This window comes from Cloeon dipterum, chromosome 4 (genome assembly GCF_949628265.1).
Source record: "Cloeon dipterum chromosome 4, ieCloDipt1.1, whole genome shotgun sequence".
NCBI lineage: Eukaryota > Metazoa > Arthropoda > Insecta > Ephemeroptera > Baetidae > Cloeon > Cloeon dipterum.
The window spans coordinates 3,710,434-3,731,501 of NC_088789.1; the positions used below are offsets into that span (position 1 = coordinate 3,710,434).

Here is a 21,068-nt window from a genome sequence, read left to right on the forward strand (position 1 = left end):
TTATTTGAATTTCAAACTGTATGAATTGCAGGAAAAAACAAATTATTTAAAATCCACATCCCCGAAGCAAATAAAAAAAAATCGTTCATCTTTACTAAATTACGACAACCTTGACTGCTTCTGCCTTACAAACGTATAAAAATTAATTCTTATAATCAATTTTAAAAGCCTCTCTTTATGTACTGAATAGCTTAACAACCACATCCCGATTCAAAAGAACGCACATGCTGATTAACCGGGCTAAATTAGAATTCGGCCCCCGTTTCCTCCAAAAATTATCAGAGCCCACGGGAGGGTCCATCCGGAGGGTCTCGGCGGGCGTTCGTCCGGCGAGAGTGAAAGTAGGGGGGAGACTGTGGCGGTAGTGCTGCCGAGGGGAAGCAGCCAGCAAGGTGAAAGAGCGAGTCTGACAATCAGTGTGCGTCGTGCGGTTGTGGCAGCAGTAGTTGTTCGGTCGGCATGAAGGTACGGCGACGGCACTGCTAACCTTGGTCAGCACTATGACACCGCGGCCTACAGGCGCTGACAAAAAACAGTGACACCTGGCACGCGATGCTGACCACGAGGCTGCTGGCCGTGGCGCTGGTCGTCGGCGCCGCCGTGCTCGCCGCCCCCGAGCAAACCCTCAACATTGGCAGGGCCATGAACCTGTTCACGCGCTACGGATACCTCACCCTCAGCATGCGCGTCGTGCCCAGGAACGACAGCAAAGTGTGGCTCTTCAGGGAGCCGACCGTCAAGATTTTCCAGGATGTCAAGCCAGAGGTAACTAATTATGCCACTTTTTACCACCGTCCAAGTTTTACTAATTTTAGCCGCTATTTTATTGCAAGACACACTTCACCTTATTTTAAAGAAAATATTTAATAGTTCTGATTTTACTGGCTCGTCTATTACCTATTTCCTTTTTATTGATAAATATAAATATTATATTTCATCGCTTTACCAAATAAATAAAGTAACAACAACTCTTGCATCATATTATGGTACACAATTATTTCATTATTTATCCTGTTTATGTCTTAATTAATTTAGAATCCATTTAGTTTCCCAATTAATTGGGAAACAGCAATTTTCGTATTGTTGTTTATCTCATCCTCGGGACCTGTCATTAGTAGCCAGTCAAAGAAATCCTATCCTTTTCAAGGTCATTTGGTGTCATAAATCGTCCACATCTGATGCTTGAAAAGGAGACTGCGTGCTGGTATTCTCATTGTTCGCGCGCACATAAACACCCTTTGGACTGAAATATGTTTGCTTTAAATAATAATTGACCAAACCAAACACAAAAGGTGACTAAAGGAAGGAAATGTTGTTTCTTTTTCATAAAGCACACTCTTCAATAATATTTGACGCCTGCTTCCTTTATGAATAAGTAGATTTTTGGAAGTTTTGAAAAACACTTTAAATATTTGGTCATCGGAAATACACACAGAAAAATTGTTGAGCACCGACTCTCAACTTTCAACACTAAAATATTGATATTAAACGTTGATAAAACACTGCGTAGTTAAATCCAACGCATTTAATTTTCCGTTTGTAATGCACGGTTCTGTTGGAGGAAAACAGGATACCCTTTCTCTCTCGCTCTGACGCCGATTTTCCACAATGCACGCCGAAGGATATATCCCTGACAAGTGTATATGAAACGCGCGCGCTTTTGAAGGTTCATTAATTCCATCAGATCGTAATATTTTTGCCCACTCACACGAATCACTCGCTGCTTCATCCTTCGTGAGAAATGCGACCACGTGTGTGGCAATGTGGAGGTTCTGCACAAATTTCTTTAACGAGAGTCGCTAACGGGTGAGTGTTCGTGTTTTGTTGGAAATGTCAAGTTCAATCGAAAGTTCATCCTCCACCGCAGTGAAGTTATTGAGGTCGGTCTGTTCGGCAAGTGCACGGCATTCAATTTTGCAACGAAATTAATATACGCGGAGTAGGTGGAAAACGCGCTGCTTAAGCGTGTGCTTAATTCGTAAATTGGTGTATTGCAAAGATTTCGCACGATTGCTTTTCTTTTCTGGGTCTGCGATTAAACTGAGATAATTCATGCAAATTTAAAAATAAACGCAACAGGGAATTCGAACAAATTCCACTCAAAAAATATTTTAAAATCAACGTTCAATTTACAGTAAGCTTATGAATCGAAAAAAAAAAATTGAAAATTACACTATTCAACTCAAGGTTGGATCTATTAGCTCACGTCATTTTTAAATGCGTTGTCAGAGTTCAAAAAAATTTGTCGGTGGAATTTTTAGGCTGGTTGGACGGTCACGCCGAATTTTTTCCTGATGATGACAGCTGACCATTTTAATTGGCGGCTGTGGTGGCTGACAAATTTTAGATTGATGTGTTTGACGGCTGGAAGGCTTGGAAGCCCATTTTTCAAATTTGTTCGGCTTTTTGACTAACGTCCGTACGGCTACACTGACCACGTGACAGTGTAGTGCAACTGGATGACTCATATATGACAACTCATTTTTGTAATAATGCTGCGATCAAAAATTCATAGGTTTGAAAGCAAAATCGGGTAGATTTGGCTGCTCTGCGGGAAATGGAGTACAATTATTATTAAACTGTCAATTTCAAAAATGCAGGAACACTGTCCTGACACAAAACTTCAAATCTGCTTTCTTGGCATTTTCTTCTCTTTAAGAGCAGTTATAAGTCAGTTTTATATCAAGTAGGGTTATATATTTAAATTCCTTTTCAGACGAATGCCCTTTTTCTTAGCTATTACTATTAGATAGCTGCTCTAAATCTTTGTATTGTATTAGAAAAATATAAAAATGGTTGGTCTAAAATACCTAAAATCACCATTTATTAGAGGTCTCAGCCAGCCGCGCTGTGCCACACCAGCCGGCAAATTTTGGGTCGCGTGGGCAGCCGCCAGCCACCGTGAACCTGAATCAGCAACGCCAGCCGTTGGTAAAAAGGGCCAAAAATATAAAATTGCAGGAGAAATGTCTTCCAGCCCTTCGATCCGTTAAGCACTATCAAACTTCACGTTTAAAATATCATCAGCCGCCTCCCGAAAAAAAATTCGGCTGTAAGCCGGTTCCGCCAGCCGCTGTCTTAAACCTTTATATATACAGGATGAAATCACTGCTTTCCAAATTTACACTGATGGGCATCTACGTTTTTTTTAAAAATATTTTCCATTTAATTTTCAGGTGTTCAAGCCGAGGAACGGGCGCAAAATTCCGAGTGACGACCAGAAAGTGGTCTTCCACGGTGACTTCCACATGGAGTTCTGCGACAACGTGCGGCAGCTCTTCCACGCCTACTTCCGTGATTTCAGCATCGAGAAGCTGGACAAGCCGTGGACGGCGTTCACCAACAGCTGGAGCTCAGCGGACGCAGCCCGCGAGCTGGGCATCAACGCCAGTTTCGTCACGTCGCAGAGTGGACACAGTTTCATTTTGGTGCGCGTGTCCCGGTGGCGGGACAGCGGCAAGTTGGCAGAGGCGACGACGCGTCGGCCCATCGGCGCCGTCGCCAAGGAGATCGACAACGTCAAGATTGGCGACGAGACCACCGTGGTCAACTTCATCAAGAGCTACGGCAGCCACTACGTTCATTCATTCGTCACGGGCAACGCGCTTTATCAGGTAAATTACGCGTTTTCCCTCTTCATGCTTTCATTTTTACGGTGCAAAGACAAACGAAGGCTTCTGCGACGTCAGGGATGTAATTAAAACGGATTTTTCTTCTCCTGAGATTTTTTGAAGTTATATCCAGAATGCGGTTACTATATATAGGAACAGTTATTATTAACAGAAAATATAGCCCAGTAATAATCATTTATTATTAAAAATGCTATCTAATAATGTGTTCTTAAAAAATAAAAAATCCTGCAAGTATGGAATGGAGTTAATAAAATCCCTGAAAAGTGCATTCTGCAGAAATAAATCTTATTTAAATAATTTTTGAGAGACTAAATCACGGCCGGGTTTTCTCCGAAAATTTTAAAATAAATATTTCAAATTTTTTATATTCCCGCACATTAGAAGTTGGTTTTATATCATTTTGTATGTATTTTGCGGGTAAAAAATTGGATTTTTATGAAATAGTAAACAAAATTAAAAAAAATCCAATTAAAACTTTTATGACAGTGCCGGACCACTGAAAAATCTGGTTGATAACCAATAAAAAAATTGCAAAAAATAGTTATCAGTACTTTAAAGTGAACTGACAGATTTGCAAACCTCTTGACCGATAAGCTTTACAGTTTTATACACAGTCCAGGAAAAGAATCGATAAGCCCCAGAACGAAAGTGCATTTTCAATATTTATCTTAATTTTTTTTCAAATTTTACATTTTTCCTAAAATGGGTTGAACGCTCTTGTTGAAACTCTGAAAATCCTTTTAAAAAATTAAAATAATCTCCTCCGTCCGGTCTACTCATGTTTCTCAAGTTCATTGGAACATGAAATCAAGGAAATCGTTCTTCATGCTGGTGTGGGCTTGAAGACGAGAAAGATTAAGTACAATAATGGGCTGCGGCTGCTCGAAATTATATCAGCTCTCGCGCGCTCTCGAGTGTGTGCTGCATTTTGTATGCGTGCCTCAACGCACGCCTTATCATTTCCTCATTAGAGTTTGAAACAAAACGATGACGCCGAAAACATATTTCAGCAACGCCTGTCCGTGACGGGGAATGATGATTGTTATTAAAAGTATTCAGACATACTTTAAAATTTAACATGTGGTGTATAAAGGGCATGAAGCAATTTTCCAAAAAAAAGTTGCCTTGTCAGGTGCGTTAGAGCAATTATTTTTTTAAGGCGAATAGAGCTTCACATTCGGGGACGACCAAAATACTGTCATCCGCGTCTAAACCCTTTTTTGGAGTTACAATTTTTATAATTAGAGTTTTAAACTGCTATTGCCATGGTTGCGTGCGAAATGCGAACTGTTGGATGGTGAAATTCAAATCAATTGAGGACGAGAAGTAAAAATTCACTGCACAAGACGATAGAAACAGTTTAACACGTCCCTCGCAATAGTTGCAAATCACCAGGAGCAGTTTAGCAAAAGACGCAAGCTTCGTTTTGACGGCTGTCGCCTCTCAAATGCCCTGCAAAAAATGCAAATTGCTGTGCTGTAAAAGAAAATTGACATCCTTGAATAACGACGCTAATGTGTTCTCGCTGCATCCGAAATTAAGGAAGTTGTCGCTGCGCATGCTACTGTGTGTCTCTTGCTGTGTTCGACACATATACAGGAATTAATAATTCATTTGGAGGGTCAAAGCAGGACCTTGAGGCGCAAACGCCACCACAAATAGAATTAAAGTGAGGCATGTGGGTTGTTTTTTCTCCGTGTAGTTAGCATGGCCGCATCTCGCTTGCAACCGCGGTATAGCGTTTCCGCGTGCCCGAAATATGTCTTGTGTCTAGCCAGTGTCTAAACGTCTTAAATTGAAATGCATTAGGCGCACATGCGGTATGTTTGCATTTGCAGGTTTAATTTATTTATCTTGGCACAAGACCGGTGTAGGCTTATGCAAGGTGCCAAAACAGCAATTACATTTACACTTTAAATAAAAACTAATAAAAATATTTGGAGTGCTAGGGGACGTTTAGACCGTAACAAAACCGTTTCAAATTTTGTTCAAAAAATCTGTTCCTTGCAAACATTGCTGTAGTCAATTCCATTGCATTAATAAATTACAACGAATGTGTTTGGACACGGGGCTATTAAGTATAACAACGTGTTATGCCGCACCGTCCTAGTTACTGCAACTCCTATTTGCGTTAACACGTTTATTTTTACATTTTGCCTTTTTACATCAAGCTAAACAGTACACATGCGAGTACAACAAGTAGCATTAAATAAAAATAAGTATGCGTGCGTATTGCTTCATTCAATCGGTCAATGCGTGACATCAACCTGCGTTTGGCTGTACACAAAAAACGCGAACAACTAACCGCAAGTACGTTTTCACAAGCTACACATACAAACTCCATTGAATGCAACAAATTCAATATCGAAATCTACTAATTTGAACAAAAAATAATTCGCAGCATGGTTGTTGATGTTTTGCTTTAACTTTCGTCACGTTTCATTTCCAATTCTTGAACAATAGAGCACTCTCGTTCAGAGCAATAAAATCGCGGAAATCCTCTGCTTTTGAAGCTTTTTGCCTTTATTAAATTTCACCTCCAATCCACATAAAAGAAGTCTGGCTTGCATGGTAATGAGCCGGCTTTCGAGCAGCGCATGGCTGCAAGCGCGGCTGCATGTATAGAATGTGCACGCTCCAGCAAATGCAATACAAATATGATTGCGCTTTTTCTTATTACGTACCATTACCTTTTATTAGATCGCTCACGTCGAAGGCAGAACGAGTTGTATCCTTGAAAGGAGTTGGAATATTGGCATGGGAGGCGCCAGTAATTCACGGATCGACACCTGCCGCGAGCGCTGCTGACAAAAGTGTGTTTCCTGCTTCCAAGTTGAATGACAGAAAGTGTGATTTTTTGAACAGTCACAGCCGCGAGTTACATGTTCACGACTGTTGCCAAAAAGCGGGATTTATAGACTCGTGGCGCTTTTTATTAAAATAGCACTGCCGTATCTTTACACCAGTTGGACTAAATTCTGGTCAATAAAAAGGTTACAATATAAAGGTCATAAAATACGCAGTTGCCTTTTAGAAAGGATTTGATAAAAAAATTCCACATAAATTGATTATTATCTTGTTCTAAAATTAAAAGGAAACATCCACTTAACTGTGTCCGAATTTAAATCTCATTGTCGTGGGAATAAGCGTTGCCCAGACAAAACTGACCAGCGAGACAAAAAAGCATATATTGCGAAGGGGAGGACTGTCTAGTGGTTGACGTGACGGTTGTTGCGGAGCATCACGCATTCCACGCAGAAGTCAATGGCAGTATAATTGTAACAACTCTCTTTCTTAACCGCTATATAGCTGCGATTATTTAACAATGCTTCCACACGAGTTATTACACTCCGCATGCTGATAATTGTGACTGCAAGATGTGTATCGGGATGTGGAGCTGTACAAAAGCAAAAAGTGGTTGCCTCTTAAGTTCTCAGCAGCAGCTGCTGCCTTTTCATGTCGCTGCGTTTAACTGCATCACATTGTAAAATATCTTTTGTTTCAAGCCGATTTGTGGAAACAATGATATATATGATGAAATGGAATCATTTTCTCAGAAATGGATAACTGCAGCTATAAACTTTTCAAATTTTCTTTTTGAACGAAGTTTCTTTAAGTTTATAGGCTGAGTGGTTTCTGTTGCTATAGGAAACTCAAGATTTTAAAAATGAATTGAATTTTTAGTTTAAAGAGAAAAATTTAAAGTTTTGGAAAATTTGAAATTTCGATCCTTCAAAATTTCCAACAATTGACATTTTAAGAGCACAACGAAATAAATTTTTAACTAAAGAGGCGTACAATATTTTATATTTTTCGTCCCTGATGCTTCAAGATAATTGAAGAACTTTTTGAAATACATCGCCAAAAATGTTTCAGTATCTTATTCCAAGATGGTTTATCGTGGAATATTACGCAGAATGATTCAGCTTTAAATAAAACCGTGACACGAATGTATTCAAAAACTATTCCTGAATCCTGTGGGATATTCCTGGAGGATCTTTTCAGGAATATTCCTGAACGAAATATTTTCTGGGTGATATTTATCGGGTTTTATAATAAAATTCATAGGCACAATACTTACAAATTTCAAAGTTTTCACCATATGTAGCGGTTTGTGGTATTTTAAAATAATGCTTGTGGTTATTTCTTTTTTCTTATGATATATTGCGTCGCGCAACGAGCGTGAAAAGTGCGTGCAGTGGCGAGTGCAGCGAAAAGGAGATGCGAGACATTGTAAAATAGACTGCCCGCCTAGCTGCGTTGAACTATGTAGGTCTGTCGTGCTACCTCTCGCGTGTAAAATCAGTCAGTAGTGCGTCGCCCAATAACTATTATCTCTGATAGAAAGGGTTAAAAATACAAATTACTCTCAGCACAAAAAGTAGAGCCAGCAGATTTATTAAAAATAGAGGGACAAGGAAAGGGATAATCACAAATATTATTTAAAAATACCATAAATACCGTTATAACCAATAAAATAAAAGCTATACAAGTAGTAAACAATTCCTGAAAAATAATAACTGTGAGAAAAGTATTCAAATTTCGAACATTCCTTGAAAGCGACGAAGCGTGTCCCATTAATTTTATATTTTCCTCCAAGATTAAAATAATGCTTTGGTAAAATAACCAAAAAGTGATGGTTAAAACAATAAAACTGCTCTCTAGTTTTCACTTTTGTAGGAGCCTTAACAGTTAAGTCATCCTGACAAGAGATGTCCTTTAACATTCAAGAATTTGCATTGCAGATTAAAACTAGCAAAATAAAGAAAAATTGTGCATATAATAAATATTTTAACTCAAATTTCTTTGTTTGGTTTTCAGGTGTATGTGTACACGCCTTCAGTCTACGCTAAGATCAAGGAGCGGCTCAAGTCGCAAGGCATCTCCGAGCTGTCGGCGTTTGAGCTGGGAGGTTACTTCTCCCCCTGGCACGCTGTCCAAGTGGGAAAAATAATGTCGGCCAGCGGCAATCAGACAGTGACCGAGTGGGCAGACAAAAATCTGGAGACGTCCTTCTATCTGTACAAGTTTCCATCGCTGCTTCGGCTCCACGGAAACGCCGAGAAGCTCAAGCAGCTGGATTCGATGCTGCTCAACGAGGCTGTCCTTCAGTTGGACCTGCGGACAGTGACGCCAGTTTTCCAAGAGCCACAGCAGAGGTACTTTTTCGAAAAAACCTTGGACAACCAAATCAAACTGTGGGAGTTCAACATGTAGTGTAAAAAAGGAACCTTATCAAAGGCAGTGCCATGAACACGACTTCTCAAGTGCCCTATTATTTATCGACAGAGCGATTGCTGTGATAAATTTTGTTAACTCTTACGCCTCAGCTAATTAATAATAAACCTTACTTTGTAATCAGCCATACGTGAAATACTAAAGGCCAAATTTGCGGTAAAAAAAGAACTGAAGTTTTATTCGACTTTTTGGTCAAATTACATTGTGTGCATTTTTTTAAAAAGAGAGTTAATATTTTAACACCTTGGACCTTATCAATTTCAAGTGTTATTTGAAAGCTACTGGGTTCAGTTTTTAGAGCAGAATGCTTGTCAAATCATATTTCCCACTTTGGAGTACAAGTGCAAAGCCTGGACTTTGGCACAGACAATATGAAGCGCATTTTAAACTACAATCATGGATTTATAATGTCATTTTTGTGTTTATCACAGACATTACTCAAATAATTGATTTTTGCTTTGACTTTTGAGTGCTATAAAAATAAATAAGGAATACTTTACGTTCCATGTTTAGCCTGTTACCAATTTAAGTTTTTAAATTATTTTGCGCTTATTTGTTAGTGAGATCATTATTTAAGAGTTAATCAAGCATGAGACAAGCACTTAAATAATAAAAGCTGCACGAAGAATCAAGAAGTGTAGTCGCTCTGTGTAGTGCTGGCCACTTTGGTGGTGACCAAGGTGCAGGCGTGGTGCTCTCGACTCAGTCTTCTTCCGTTGACCACAAGGACCAAAGGAGTCGGAACTCGTATCGAGTTGAAATTGAAGCTCTGTTTAAGCAAAGGAACACCATGAATCATCAAGGGAAATTATGCATTTTCTTAGGCTTGATTTTTGGCTAATATTTTGCTAAAAAATTGTTTCTTTTTTTATTAAATCTTGTAATGACTTTTTTCTTTAAAATCATACATAAATAGCTAAGCAAGAAACCTGTGAAAAAATCAAACGTAAAATTATTCACAATAATTAAAAAACACATCACCACATAAAAACATTAAGTCGGGGTCAAGAGAAAACAATTTGAAAATTAATGAAAACTAAGTGCAAACATTGCCTGCAAGATTCTGGTAAAAAATGAAAAAAAAGAAAACTGTTTTTAAACACACTGCATTTTGGGTGTTTTGCTACCCTGCATAGTTCTTCGGAAGCTCAGCAATTCACCTACCTTGTCTTTGTGGGTAAACGCCACTTTGCAAAGGTATGGCTCAGGAATGGCGATTGAGTCTCCGATGATGAACCCCCGGCCTTCAGCCAGGTTGTAGACAGTCACAACAACGCAAGTCTCATTCTTGTCAGTGATGCAGAAGGAGCTGAAAAATAAAAGTTGAGCGAAAGCTAGAACTATCGCTTTACGAGTGATTTCTTACAAAGCAACAGAGTCTTCGGAATGCAGTCCACTGACAACCTTTCCAAGCACCACCTTGTCCTTATTCAGACCCTCTTCTAAATCCTTGAGAGCCACATTTGTCATTGTCACTTTTGCCTCGCCACCCTTCTCAGCGCTCTCCTCATATGGTCCCAAGTGCTTCAAACTTAATCCCTGCGTCATATTTTTTGTTTTAAATGAGGAAAACATTCACAATTTCATTACTAATAAGTTATAAAATCGGGACCCAGTGAGCTCATGGTGAGTAGAGTTTAAAAATGGATTTAAATACAAAGAATGGAATTGACTGATCTCCAGTTTAAAGGAGTGAGGTGTTTTTATTAGGTTTCTTAAAGAAAACCATTTGCTGAAATGCACGATGAAATATGGTTTGTTTGGTTAATTGTGCATGCAAACATACCTTCAACATGCTGTGCAATTTCTTTGGCCTCTGTTTGCCTTGAGTTGTCACTAGCTGCTGGGCAGTCTCTAAGTACATAATTAACTTCCTTTCTTTTTCTTTCGGCAAGTTCCAAGTTGGATCAAGAGCAGCGGCTTTTGAAAAGGCTTCTAAGGCAGGCAGGTACTCTTCTTGATACTGTAAGGCCTAAAAAAATAGATAGCATATTATTGTTGTTTGCCACGAAAAATGCTTAACCGACTCACAATGCCTTTGTTGTAATACAAGTCAGGGTCAACTTGCGCTATCACATCTTTTTCCTGAAAACAATAATAATTATTGGAATAGTTGGTGACGTGCTGATAGCAATTATAAAATACCGCTTGTAAATAAGCTGCTAAAGCCTGCTTCATCTTCTTTGGCGATTGCAATATGGAGAAGAATGACACGAGATATGAATTTCCAAGCACAACCCACGAAAGACCGTCGCTTGGGTCCAGCTCAACGGATTCAGTCGCCTTCACCAGGGACTCTTCTATGATTTTCACCCTCTCCTCGTGGTTTGCCGACGGTTGCTGCCTTAAAACGATAGCCAAACTGCGAAGGGCCACTTTATCCTTGGGCTACAATTAATTACTACAGTTTTAAATCATGTTTGGATAGGGGAAGTAGAAGGAATTGATTTACATTTTTCAAAAAGCACTTTTTGGCTCCTAGGGAGTCGCCTCTTTTCCACATGCAAAATCCAAGCTCATTCCAAGCTTCCAGAAGATTAGAGTTCAGTTTTATCGCTTTTGAGAGGAGCTTCTCTGCCTCAGGGTCGTGGTCTTGCGTGACATTCAACGCTCTGCCCTTTAGGTAAAAGAATTTTGATTTGTCTTCAGCTTGAGCTTTTCCTGAGAAAATATTTCAGGTTTTATAATGGGCACTATTCTCTCTGAAAACACTACCTTCAAGTTCATCAAATGACTTAAGAGTATCCAACAACTCTTTCTTGACATCATCATCCTTCTTTAAGGCATCCTCAAGGGGTCTTTTTAAAAGGTAAAAATCTCTGTATTCGTAAAGCTTTTTTACTTTTCTCTGAAAATGAAACACAAGCGGTTTAATAAAAATTAGGCAGGACCACCACATTCCTGTATACACGTCACATGACAGAATTTTAAATTGCATTTTAATGGTAGCAGTTAATGATTAAGATAATTTTATCTCTTTATTAAATCTATTGAAAATGGTTCAATACAATGTATAAAATGTTAATCCAAATACATTATAAATATGATTTTTGAAGCTAAAATATTCAGATTATCAAATAATTCATTCACTGCAAGTTTGTTGGTAATATGTCTATATAAGGCGAGACCACAAGAGAAAAGGCGATGCCGACATAGAACAATTCGAATCACCACAGCAACTAACACTATTGATTTCAAGGCTCAAAATAATTATTTTCCCACCTGCAACACATCGATAGCCTTTTCAGTCTCACTTTTGTCTTGATCTGAGCTCATTTTCCTCTTTTTTCTAACTGGACCAAAGAGTGTCAAAGGAAGCTGCCTGCTTTGTTTACGTTTACCGTGGGCAGCTGGTCGAAAGATAGCGTTTTTTTAACTTGTCCGCGAGGGGCAGCACCAGTCACCACGTCATCAGCAGCCATATCATCAGTGCTTGTGTCATGTTGTCCAGCTGAAATTGTCATTTTCATACTTTTTCAACCCCATCGTGGAGTCAAAATACATTAAAAATGGTAAGTAGTGATTGTCCAGACACAGAAATTTCAGTCTACTTTGGTTTCCCTGGCGCGGCTCGTGGTTTCGCTTGTGTATTGAACCAAACCCAGTGAAAAATCGCGAGCGGCTCGTTCTTGCTTTTTCTTGCTCGCTCGCAGAGACGTTTATTTGGGACATTTTTGCTCGCTCTGCTCGCGATTTCTATATGCTCATTTCTCGCTCTTTCCTGCTCGTGCCCACTTTTCGTGCTCGCTTTGCTCGCTCAATTTTGCTTTTTCGTGCTTTTTTGGCTCGTTTCTGTGCTCTGTTTGGCTGCATTGTTGCTTGCTCAAATGTGCTCGTTTTGGCTCTCTCGTGCTCGCCTTGCTCAAATAGGCTTCATTTTTGCTCAAAGTTGCTCGGATTGATCCCTCGCTCTTTTGCGCTCTTTCTTGCTCAAAAGCGTTCAACGCGATTTTGAGCGCTACAACCTTACAATTTTTTAGGTTATTTTGAAAAGAAAACCTTTTTCATGCGTTTATAATTTTTTTTATTCCGATACAAAATTTTGAATAAATGATAAATATCATATTATTAAATTATTTAAAAACAAAACAACACACGGAAAAATAGCGTAATTTACGGGTCTCAGCAGGGTTTTAGCCAAGTCAGGAATAATCAGTGAAAATATAATACCAGATATCAATCTAGCAAAGGAAACTAGATTCAATAAGCGGCCATGCCCTTGTGCCAAAATCTCGTTAATACCAAGACGAACAAATCTTTTATAAAGTGGCCGCTAAACTGAATCTAAAAAAAAATACCTGGCCGCTAAAACTCCACCATCCACCCTACCCAATATTTTAGCATGGACAGCTTATAAACTGGACCACGCAAGATGGTTAAAATGCAGACCCTAATTGTTTCAAAAATCCAAAAATTATTTTTCTCGCGCGAACAATTTAAAAAATTTTGCATTGGTAGACTAGTGTGATTAATACTGATTATTTTCCCGGCCAAAACCCTCCGAATAATATATACAACCTCTAAAATCGCCTGAATCTGAAGTGATGAAAACACACAGGAACACACACAGCATCTGAATAATCCATATTCCTCTTACATGCAGCTCATTGGTTCCTAAAACACGGAAAACAATAGGCATGATAATTAATAAAGCACAATAATATGGAGAAAGATGATTCTAAAAACAATTTTATGCATTAATTTATCGAATTTATCATCATATTTATTTAAGAGTGGTGATTTAATTATCTATGGCACTCTAACACTTTTCGCCCAACACTCATACTTCTCTCTAGGATAGGGCATTACACTGATTCTTCCAATCAGAGAGCGAGAAGTGTGAATGAGCGGAAAGTGTGAGTCCCCCATATGTACCGGGCCATTTTCGGAAAATTAACTGTTGAGGCGGGAAAAAAAATTGCAAATAAAAATTCTTGGTCCAAAACATCAACGAATTTCGCCTACTGTTGAATTCAAATGGAACGGGCAAGATCCGCACATTGAATTATAGATTATAGATAATTTTAAAGTGATGATAGAGATTGTGCGTAAAAATCATGCAGAGAGAGTAAAAAGTTCGCTTACCTTTTGGTTCCAAGTTCTTTGTGGTGCAGCGACTGCAGCGGCACGGCAGCAACACAACGCTGCTTGTGTCGTGCACTTTTTTCCAGATAGCTCGCAAGTAAAACAACGGCAGTAGCTGCTTCAGAATTTGTTGGAAAGGCCGGAAAGGACGCGAAAACGGCATCGTGAAAGAATTTCCAGCGAAAATAACCAACAATGCACATACAACTATCGCTGTGTCAGCGGCGGTTGCCAGTAACACTGATCACAATGCAACACAAATTCGAGTGTTGCAAAAATCGATATACGATTCAAACAACAATTAAAAAAAATCAACCCTTTGTTAGAATCAGAAGTTCTAGTGACAATCGCCGCTGGCACCACCAGGGTTCGCCAATTTTGCAATGCGCCAATTTTGCAATGCGCAAAATTGCACCACTGGTTTTTAGCGCAAAAATCCAGCCGGAAAAACCACCAGTTTTAGGTTTTCCGCTTTTTTCCGAATTTATCCCGAAAAAATTCCAATTTCGCGCCAAAAAAGTCTGAAATTTTGGAAAATTACGATGCGAGATAAGATTTTTGGTCTTTGGGTGAAACTTAAATACTGATTTTGTAAACTTCCAATTTTTGGTCATCCATCATGAGATGGATCTTTCATAAGAATGCATATGTTTCGGAAAAATACGCAAAATTGCATAAAATCCCGCAAAAATGGTTTGTTTTGCAATGCAGTGGCTTTTTCCGGAAAAATTCGGGACGCTCTGGCACAGCTATTTTCACTGCCGTGTGGGTTGCTAACGGTCAGCAGGACGGCTCTAGTCAGCTCCTCGTGTAATAAATCATTATAATCAATTAACTAACACTCTTTTCCTTTTTTAATTTTATTTTCAAAGAAAAGTGAAATTGAAATTTAAAAAATTTCCTAATAACCTTATATTATTATTAATTAGATATTTTCTTAAAAACTAGCTGGTGCGTATTGATCTAAAACTTCGAACACCATGCTAATTTATTACTTGAAGGGGAACCAATAGTGGTCATTTGACGACGCTAAAAATTATTTAGTGCATTTACATGAGACAAGATAAAAAATTATACATTAATTCGAGCATAGCTGCTAGAAAGTTAACTCAGATATTTTTCTTGCTATAATTGCAACTGAGGGTTAATCTAAAAAAATAAATTGGAAACATGTTAATTTTCCTCTCATTATATTTACAATCGAGCGGTAAGCGAGAAGAGAGCACAAAAATTATACAAAAGTTCGAAGCGAGCAAGAAAGAGCAGCTTTGCTCGCTCATTTTCGCTCGATTCTGCTCGCGAGCATAAAGGAGCGAGCAAATATTGCTTTATTTTGCTCGAGCAGTGCGAGCGGAAAAGAGCGAGATTGTTTCATCTAACCCAGAGCAGGCTGAGCGTAAAAGAGCCAAGAAAAGCGAGCAATTGTTGCTCGTTTAGATTGTTGAGCCGCTCGAGCAACAAAATGCAGTGTGCTGCTCGCGAAATGAGCAGACAGAGCAGAGAAAGTGGCTAAATGAGCGACGCGAGCAAGAACGAGCGCTTTTTCCTGCTCGCGTCTGCTCGCGATTTTCTGCTGGGAAATTCAATTGCCCGGTGCCTCCGTAGCACTGCTGGTCGAAACGCGGGGCAAAATATTTTCACCCTTAACACGTTTGAAAGAATGCCTCTCCAGTTTTAATTCAATTTGTGTTTTTTTAGATAAAACCAGCTGCTACTTCCCATCAAAGATTGAGCCTTTTGTTGTGTAGAGAAAAACAAACTGACTAAGTTTTCGCAGACGAAATCTTTTGCCGCACCCACGATTAAATTATTTCTCCTTAAAATAACATTGTGTCCTTTATGTCAGAATAACATTATTGAATAATTCCAATTTCCAGGTGTTAATATCTGCAGCAGTATGCACAAAATCGGGCAAAGGTAATATTAAATAAAGTTAAATTTACTAGGTTATTTTATGTAAAATTCTGTTTCTTTGCAGCGATTGTGTCCAGACAGTTTGTAGAAATGTCAAAGGCCCGTATCGAGGGCTTGCTGGCAGCCTTTCCAAAGCTCATGTCCTCTGGCAAGCAGCACACCTTCGTTGAAACCGAATCTGTCCGCTATGTTTACCAACCACTTGAGAAGCTCTACATGTTGCTGATCACCACAAAAGCCAGCAACATTTTGGAAGACCTTGAGACGCTCAGACTCTTCTCCAGAGTGGTACATTAAAAAGCAATTTTGTTTTTCGCAAGCAAATGCTGATCCCATTGCTTCAGATTCCCGATTACTGTCGCACCATGGAAGAAAGCGAAATCGCTGACAATGCATTTCATTTGATTTTTGCCTTTGATGAAATCGTGGCTCTTGGCTACAGAGAAAGTGTTAATTTGGCTCAAATCAGGACCTTTGTCGAAATGGATTCACACGAAGAAAAGGTCTACCAAGCCGTTCGACAGGTGAATTTCCAGCCTCCCAATTTTACTCTCCAAATTTAACCACATTGTTGTTCATTGTCAGACCCAAGAGAGGGAAGCCAAAAACAAGATGCGAGAGAAGGCCAAGGAGCTCCAGAGGCAGAGAATGGAGGCAGCTAAAAAGGGCGGCATCAAAGGCTCCTCTTACGGCGCCAGTGGTGGCTTCGGCGTGAATGTTTCCTCCAGCGCTGCTTTCTCAACCACGCCTATCGCCGTGGACTCAATGGAGAACTCCAGCAAACCCAGCTACTCCATGCCGTGAGTGTCTTCTTCCAAAGTAACAGAGTTGGAATGCAGCTTTTGCCTCCGCAGGAAAGCCAGTTCGAGCAATAAAGCCATGAAGCTGGGCGGCAAGTCGAGGGACGTTGACATGTTTGTCGATCAGCTCAAGTCCGAGGGCGAACACATTTCGGCACTTCAACAGAAGCCAGTTGCTTCCGTAGGACCAATCAAGTCGCTGCCTCCACAAAATGAAAACACTGAAGAGTAATTCCTTACATTACAATCAATTCCTCCTTTGCTAATTGACCATTTCAGTGTTCACTTGAAACAAGAAGAGCGCATGTTAGTTGTGATCGGAAGGGACGGTGGCTTGAGGAGCTTTGAATTGCACGGCCTGGTCACGTTGAGGATCAGCAACGAGAAGTTTGGCAGGATCAAAGTTCTTCTGCATAACCACGACGAAAAGGGAATCCAGTTGCAGGTCAGAGCTGCCACTAACCGTGGCTTAACCCGATTTAATTCGCATTTTCTCCTTGCAGACCCATCCCAATGTGGACAAAGAACTGTTCAAGACCAGAAACCAGATTGGTTTGAAAAATGCCTCTAAAGCATTCCCCTTGCTTACTGATGTCGGTGTTTTGAAGTGGAGGTTGCAGACTCAAGATGAAAATCTTATCCCTCTAACTAGTAATTAATTTTTATGATTTATTATTTTAATTTTAACTGACCATGTTATTTTACCAGTTAACTGTTGGCCCTCTGAGAATGGACAGGGAGGATGTGATGTTAACATTGAGTTTGAGCTGATAAACGAGAGTTTGGAGTTGAACGATCTTTGTATTACAATCCCCCTTCCGTAAGTTAAAAAACCTTGATTTATGCAGAATGCCCTTGACGCAGTATCGTTTTGCAGACATGGTGTGTCCCCTGTTGTGATTGAGTGTGAAGGAGAGTGTCCTTATGACTCGCGCAAGTCGCATCTGCAGTGGAGGGTTCCCATTGTCGACAAGAACACAAAGTCAGGAGCGCTGGAATTTTCAGCTAAGGCCACCCCTGAGGACTTTTTCCCACTAACAGTTTCCTTCGCGTCTAGAAAGCCATACGCAGACATTTATGTAAGTGAAATTCTGACTTTCTTTAGTATGGGTTACTTTTATTTTCAAATTGTAGATTTCCGAAGTCGTGAACGTGGATGATGAGTCTCCAGTGAAATATTCATCGGAAGTTCTGTTTTTTGCTGAGAAGTACGAGATAGTTTAAAGGAGAGTTTGTATTTATAAATATTGTTGAAAAAGAAAAAGTGAATTGTTGTTTCTATCATCGCATCTTTTATGTATCTAATTCCGCACTCATGGTATTCTGTTTGAGTTTCTATGTCATGCTTACAAAAATATCCGCCATTGTTCTGTACTATTTCCAAGGTAACTTTGTCCACAGTCAAGTTCTTTTAAGGGTCCATTCAGTTTTATTTTCAAAATAAGGTACTACTATGTATAGTGAAACTTGGAAATAAATTCAGCACCAAGTGTGCATTGCCTACAAAATGTCATTTTTAATCGAAAATATTGGGAACACATCATTTAAAAAAAGGCAGAACTTCTCAGTTAATGAATTTTCAAATGTTGATAAAGGTCTCATTGCCAGCCGAGAGATTTAAGGCAGCGGCTGGCTGAATTTTTTGTCTGGACGTGGAAATTGAGAGTGCTTAACTGCCCAAAGAGCCGAACGACATTGTTTTCTCCGGCACTTTATTTTTTTACTTTCACTGACGGCTGGCGGTTGCCCATGTAACCTAAATTTTTCTGGCTGGCGCGGCGCAGTGCAGCTGGCTGAGACCTGTTAATGTTGATGACAACTTTGAATGAAGGATGAACGTCATTGCTTTCCTAGAGGACTCTCCCTTCGAAGTCTTTTCATAGGTTGGCTATAAAAATCTTTTGACTTAAAATTGCCATTCTATTTCTGAAGCATTTACGTATTTTAAAAATCAACAATCACACAAAGTCTGATGGTCTTCCTGTGAATTAGTGAAAAATAGTAATAATATTAGATGATTTATTAATTCAACAATAATGAATGGCTAAATTCACTCGCAGGGAATACATTAAAAAAAGATTAAATGCTGGGGTATAGACAAGACCTAGATCAGATTTAAGATGCAAGCGTAAGGCTAAGCAGTTCTGGACGTAATAATTATATCCAGATAATGAAATTAACATTCCTTTATCTCAAAGATGTTCCATTTTGTAGGGTTTAAATCCCTCCTGCATAAAGTAGGAAATATAATACGAGGTTAAAGTGAGAAAGCAAACAACTTTTTTATAGTGCTTTGTAGTTTATTACAAAAGAATCGCTCGACTTAAAGTTCTTTTAAATCAACAAGCAACTTAATCCTTAAATCTGGGTAGGGAGGTCATTTGCACTAAAATTTAAGCGGAGCCCTTCGTTGCAGGACGATAAATTCCAACAACAACAGCGTGGTCTCTTTCATAGGGCTCTAATGTGATCTGTTCCTGGGGTTTCATCTTGTCAGCTTGCAATTTCTTCACTTCGTCGGCAAACACAGCTTCAGGTTGGGCAGTTGAATCGATGCAGTTAGCCTGGAGAAATGGGTTTTCTAAATATTTAGTTATTAAAAAATAAACAATTAAATACCTTAATGGAGATAACAAAGTGACCTCCATTTTTTAGGAAGTAACTGGAATTCAGAGAAACGATGCGGGCCTGGTCAGGCTGCGCGACATCAGCAAACACACAGTCGACCATTCCGACGAGCATTCTGTACTTGTGTGGGTGACGCGCGTCTTCAATGATTGGGATGATGTTTGTTCTTTTCTTAGCGACATTCAACAGGTCACGGCCTGATCTGTGTGAGAATTCAACTGCATATACAAGCCCTTCCTGCGAAAGAAAAATAAGATAAATATTAAATTTATTATGCTTGAAGCTGTAGAAAATTATATTTAAGTTTGATAGCAACATAGAACTTACAGGGCCAACAATGTCGGATACGTGTGAAACAGTAGTTCCAGAAGCTGCTCCAAGGTAAAGCACTTTGCTGCCGGGAGGCATGTGAATTTGGTCTACTCCTCCAAGGATAGCGGCAGCCAACTTTGAACGGAAGGGATTCCAGACTCTGTATTCCACTTTGCCCTCCTTTCCTGCTTCCTCAATGGAAATCCTTTTCTCGCCGTAAACAGAGTCGCCAGGAGCCATGTTCAGTGTGACCAGGGCATCTTCTTTGCCTCTCGCGATGAACACGCCAGGGTGCCTATGGGGTTCGATAACAACTGTGGCGCCACCTCTCATGCCCCCTGAAAGTGAATTCAGTGTTAAGCACTAAAACTTAAGAGTACGTAGATAAATGGGACTGTTTAAACATACCTCCGCCACCGCGTCCTCCTCTGCCTCCACGGCCGGGTGGGCCGCCGCGGCCTCTTCCACCTCCACGGCCTCCAAACCCGCCTCTTCCGCCTGGACCACCGCGGCCTCCAAATCCTCCACGAAATCCGCCGCCGCCTCTGCCGCCACGGAAGCCACCTCCGCGGTCACCACCGCCTCGGAATCCGCCGCCTCCACGGCCACCTCCACCGCCCCTAGCAACATAACCTGCAAGAGAGAATAAATTATTATTATTCTTTGTTATGCATACGTACGTAACTAATGTGCATGAGGAAAAATTAGTTTTTTGCCGGGTTACACATCTCGCCAGTTCTTATAAGAAAATCCCATGGAAAAGTATGTATCTAGGGGTGGCGAAAACTGTATCTCAGCGGTGAAAAATGTAGCTTTTCCATTCTATGCACACATTTGGCAAAAATCGTAAAGATGGCCAATTAATGCACGCGTAAGCTTAGAAAATCATACCCAAATGGATATTTGAACAATTGAGACTTAAAAACAATTATTAAAAACGAAGCTTTGCCGGCATCTGAGTAAACAATCACGTGTTCGTGAATTAGATACATTAAATTGCATGCGCTCATGATCAAATAAGCTCAAAAAGGCCTGCAAGAATTGCGCTTAACAAATATCAGCATTTTGATCCACATACCCATTGTAATAAAGAAGCCTAATCGTTTAAATCACAAATTTAGACGGAGTAATCAACAGACACACGTGGGGTAGCTTCAGCAGCTTCCTTTCAGTAAATTTAATATGGCTGGCTTTGCCACTGTTACTTGGATAAGCGCGTGCGCACTGCGCCACCACGCCGCTTTCGACAAAAACGAACAGAACGATGCGCCACGAAAATGAAAGAGTGCCATCTATGAATACACCGGTTGAACAACAAATTTTTTTTGACAGAACGCAGCGCTCAAAGTGTTGATCATATGAACTATAAACCCTTTGTCCGCAGTTGCTGGTGCATCCAATGGTTTGACTGATCCCAGCCCACAACCTACTGAAAACAGCAGAAAGCGAGTGATCAGGG

At 39.9% G+C, this 21,068-nt stretch overlaps 4 protein-coding genes across 5 annotated transcripts; 2 read left to right on the plus strand and 2 right to left on the minus strand.

Annotated features, from left to right (window-relative positions):
* Positions 1–397: 397 nt before the first annotated feature.
* tsl (torso-like) lies at positions 398–9,010 on the plus strand. The gene is made up of 3 exons (XM_065487760.1): positions 398–765; positions 3,177–3,614; positions 8,454–9,010. The coding sequence occupies exons 1-3, from the start codon at positions 553–555 to the stop codon at positions 8,847–8,849; spliced, it is 1,047 nt and encodes a 348-aa protein (XP_065343832.1). The 5' UTR covers positions 398–552; the 3' UTR covers positions 8,850–9,010.
* Positions 9,011–9,020: 10 nt separating this feature from the next.
* LOC135941943 (tetratricopeptide repeat protein 5-like) lies at positions 9,021–12,239 on the minus strand. The gene is made up of 9 exons (XM_065487759.1): positions 12,093–12,239; positions 11,586–11,718; positions 11,323–11,531; positions 11,016–11,258; positions 10,902–10,955; positions 10,657–10,842; positions 10,237–10,409; positions 10,035–10,179; positions 9,021–9,639 (listed from the first exon to the last, which is right to left on the minus strand). Exons 1-9 carry the CDS (start codon positions 12,144–12,146, stop codon positions 9,499–9,501), a joined length of 1,338 nt encoding a protein of 445 aa, XP_065343831.1. The 5' UTR covers positions 12,147–12,239; the 3' UTR covers positions 9,021–9,498.
* A 24-nt stretch (positions 12,240–12,263) lies between these two features.
* On the plus strand, positions 12,264–18,178 carry deltaCOP (coatomer subunit delta). Its single transcript, XM_065487758.1, has 11 exons — positions 12,264–12,382; positions 15,833–15,872; positions 15,934–16,157; positions 16,214–16,393; positions 16,455–16,669; positions 16,724–16,897; positions 16,949–17,114; positions 17,173–17,320; positions 17,378–17,489; positions 17,547–17,748; positions 17,804–18,178. Exons 1-11 carry the CDS (start codon positions 12,380–12,382, stop codon positions 17,891–17,893), a joined length of 1,554 nt encoding a protein of 517 aa, XP_065343830.1. The 5' UTR covers positions 12,264–12,379; the 3' UTR covers positions 17,894–18,178.
* A 770-nt stretch (positions 18,179–18,948) lies between these two features.
* Fib (rRNA 2'-O-methyltransferase fibrillarin) lies at positions 18,949–21,020 on the minus strand. 2 transcript variants are annotated; one of them, XM_065491654.1, is made up of 5 exons: positions 20,981–21,020; positions 20,018–20,242; positions 19,625–19,947; positions 19,289–19,534; positions 18,949–19,233 (listed from the first exon to the last, which is right to left on the minus strand). In XM_065491654.1, the coding sequence occupies exons 1-5, from the start codon at positions 21,003–21,005 to the stop codon at positions 19,063–19,065; spliced, it is 990 nt and encodes a 329-aa protein (XP_065347726.1). In that variant the 5' UTR covers positions 21,006–21,020; the 3' UTR covers positions 18,949–19,062. The 2 variants fall into 2 exon arrangements, with proteins under 2 accessions (XP_065347726.1, XP_065347727.1); XM_065491655.1 differs by lacking the exon at positions 20,981–21,020 and adding an exon at positions 20,688–20,836.
* Positions 21,021–21,068: the final 48 nt, after the last annotated feature.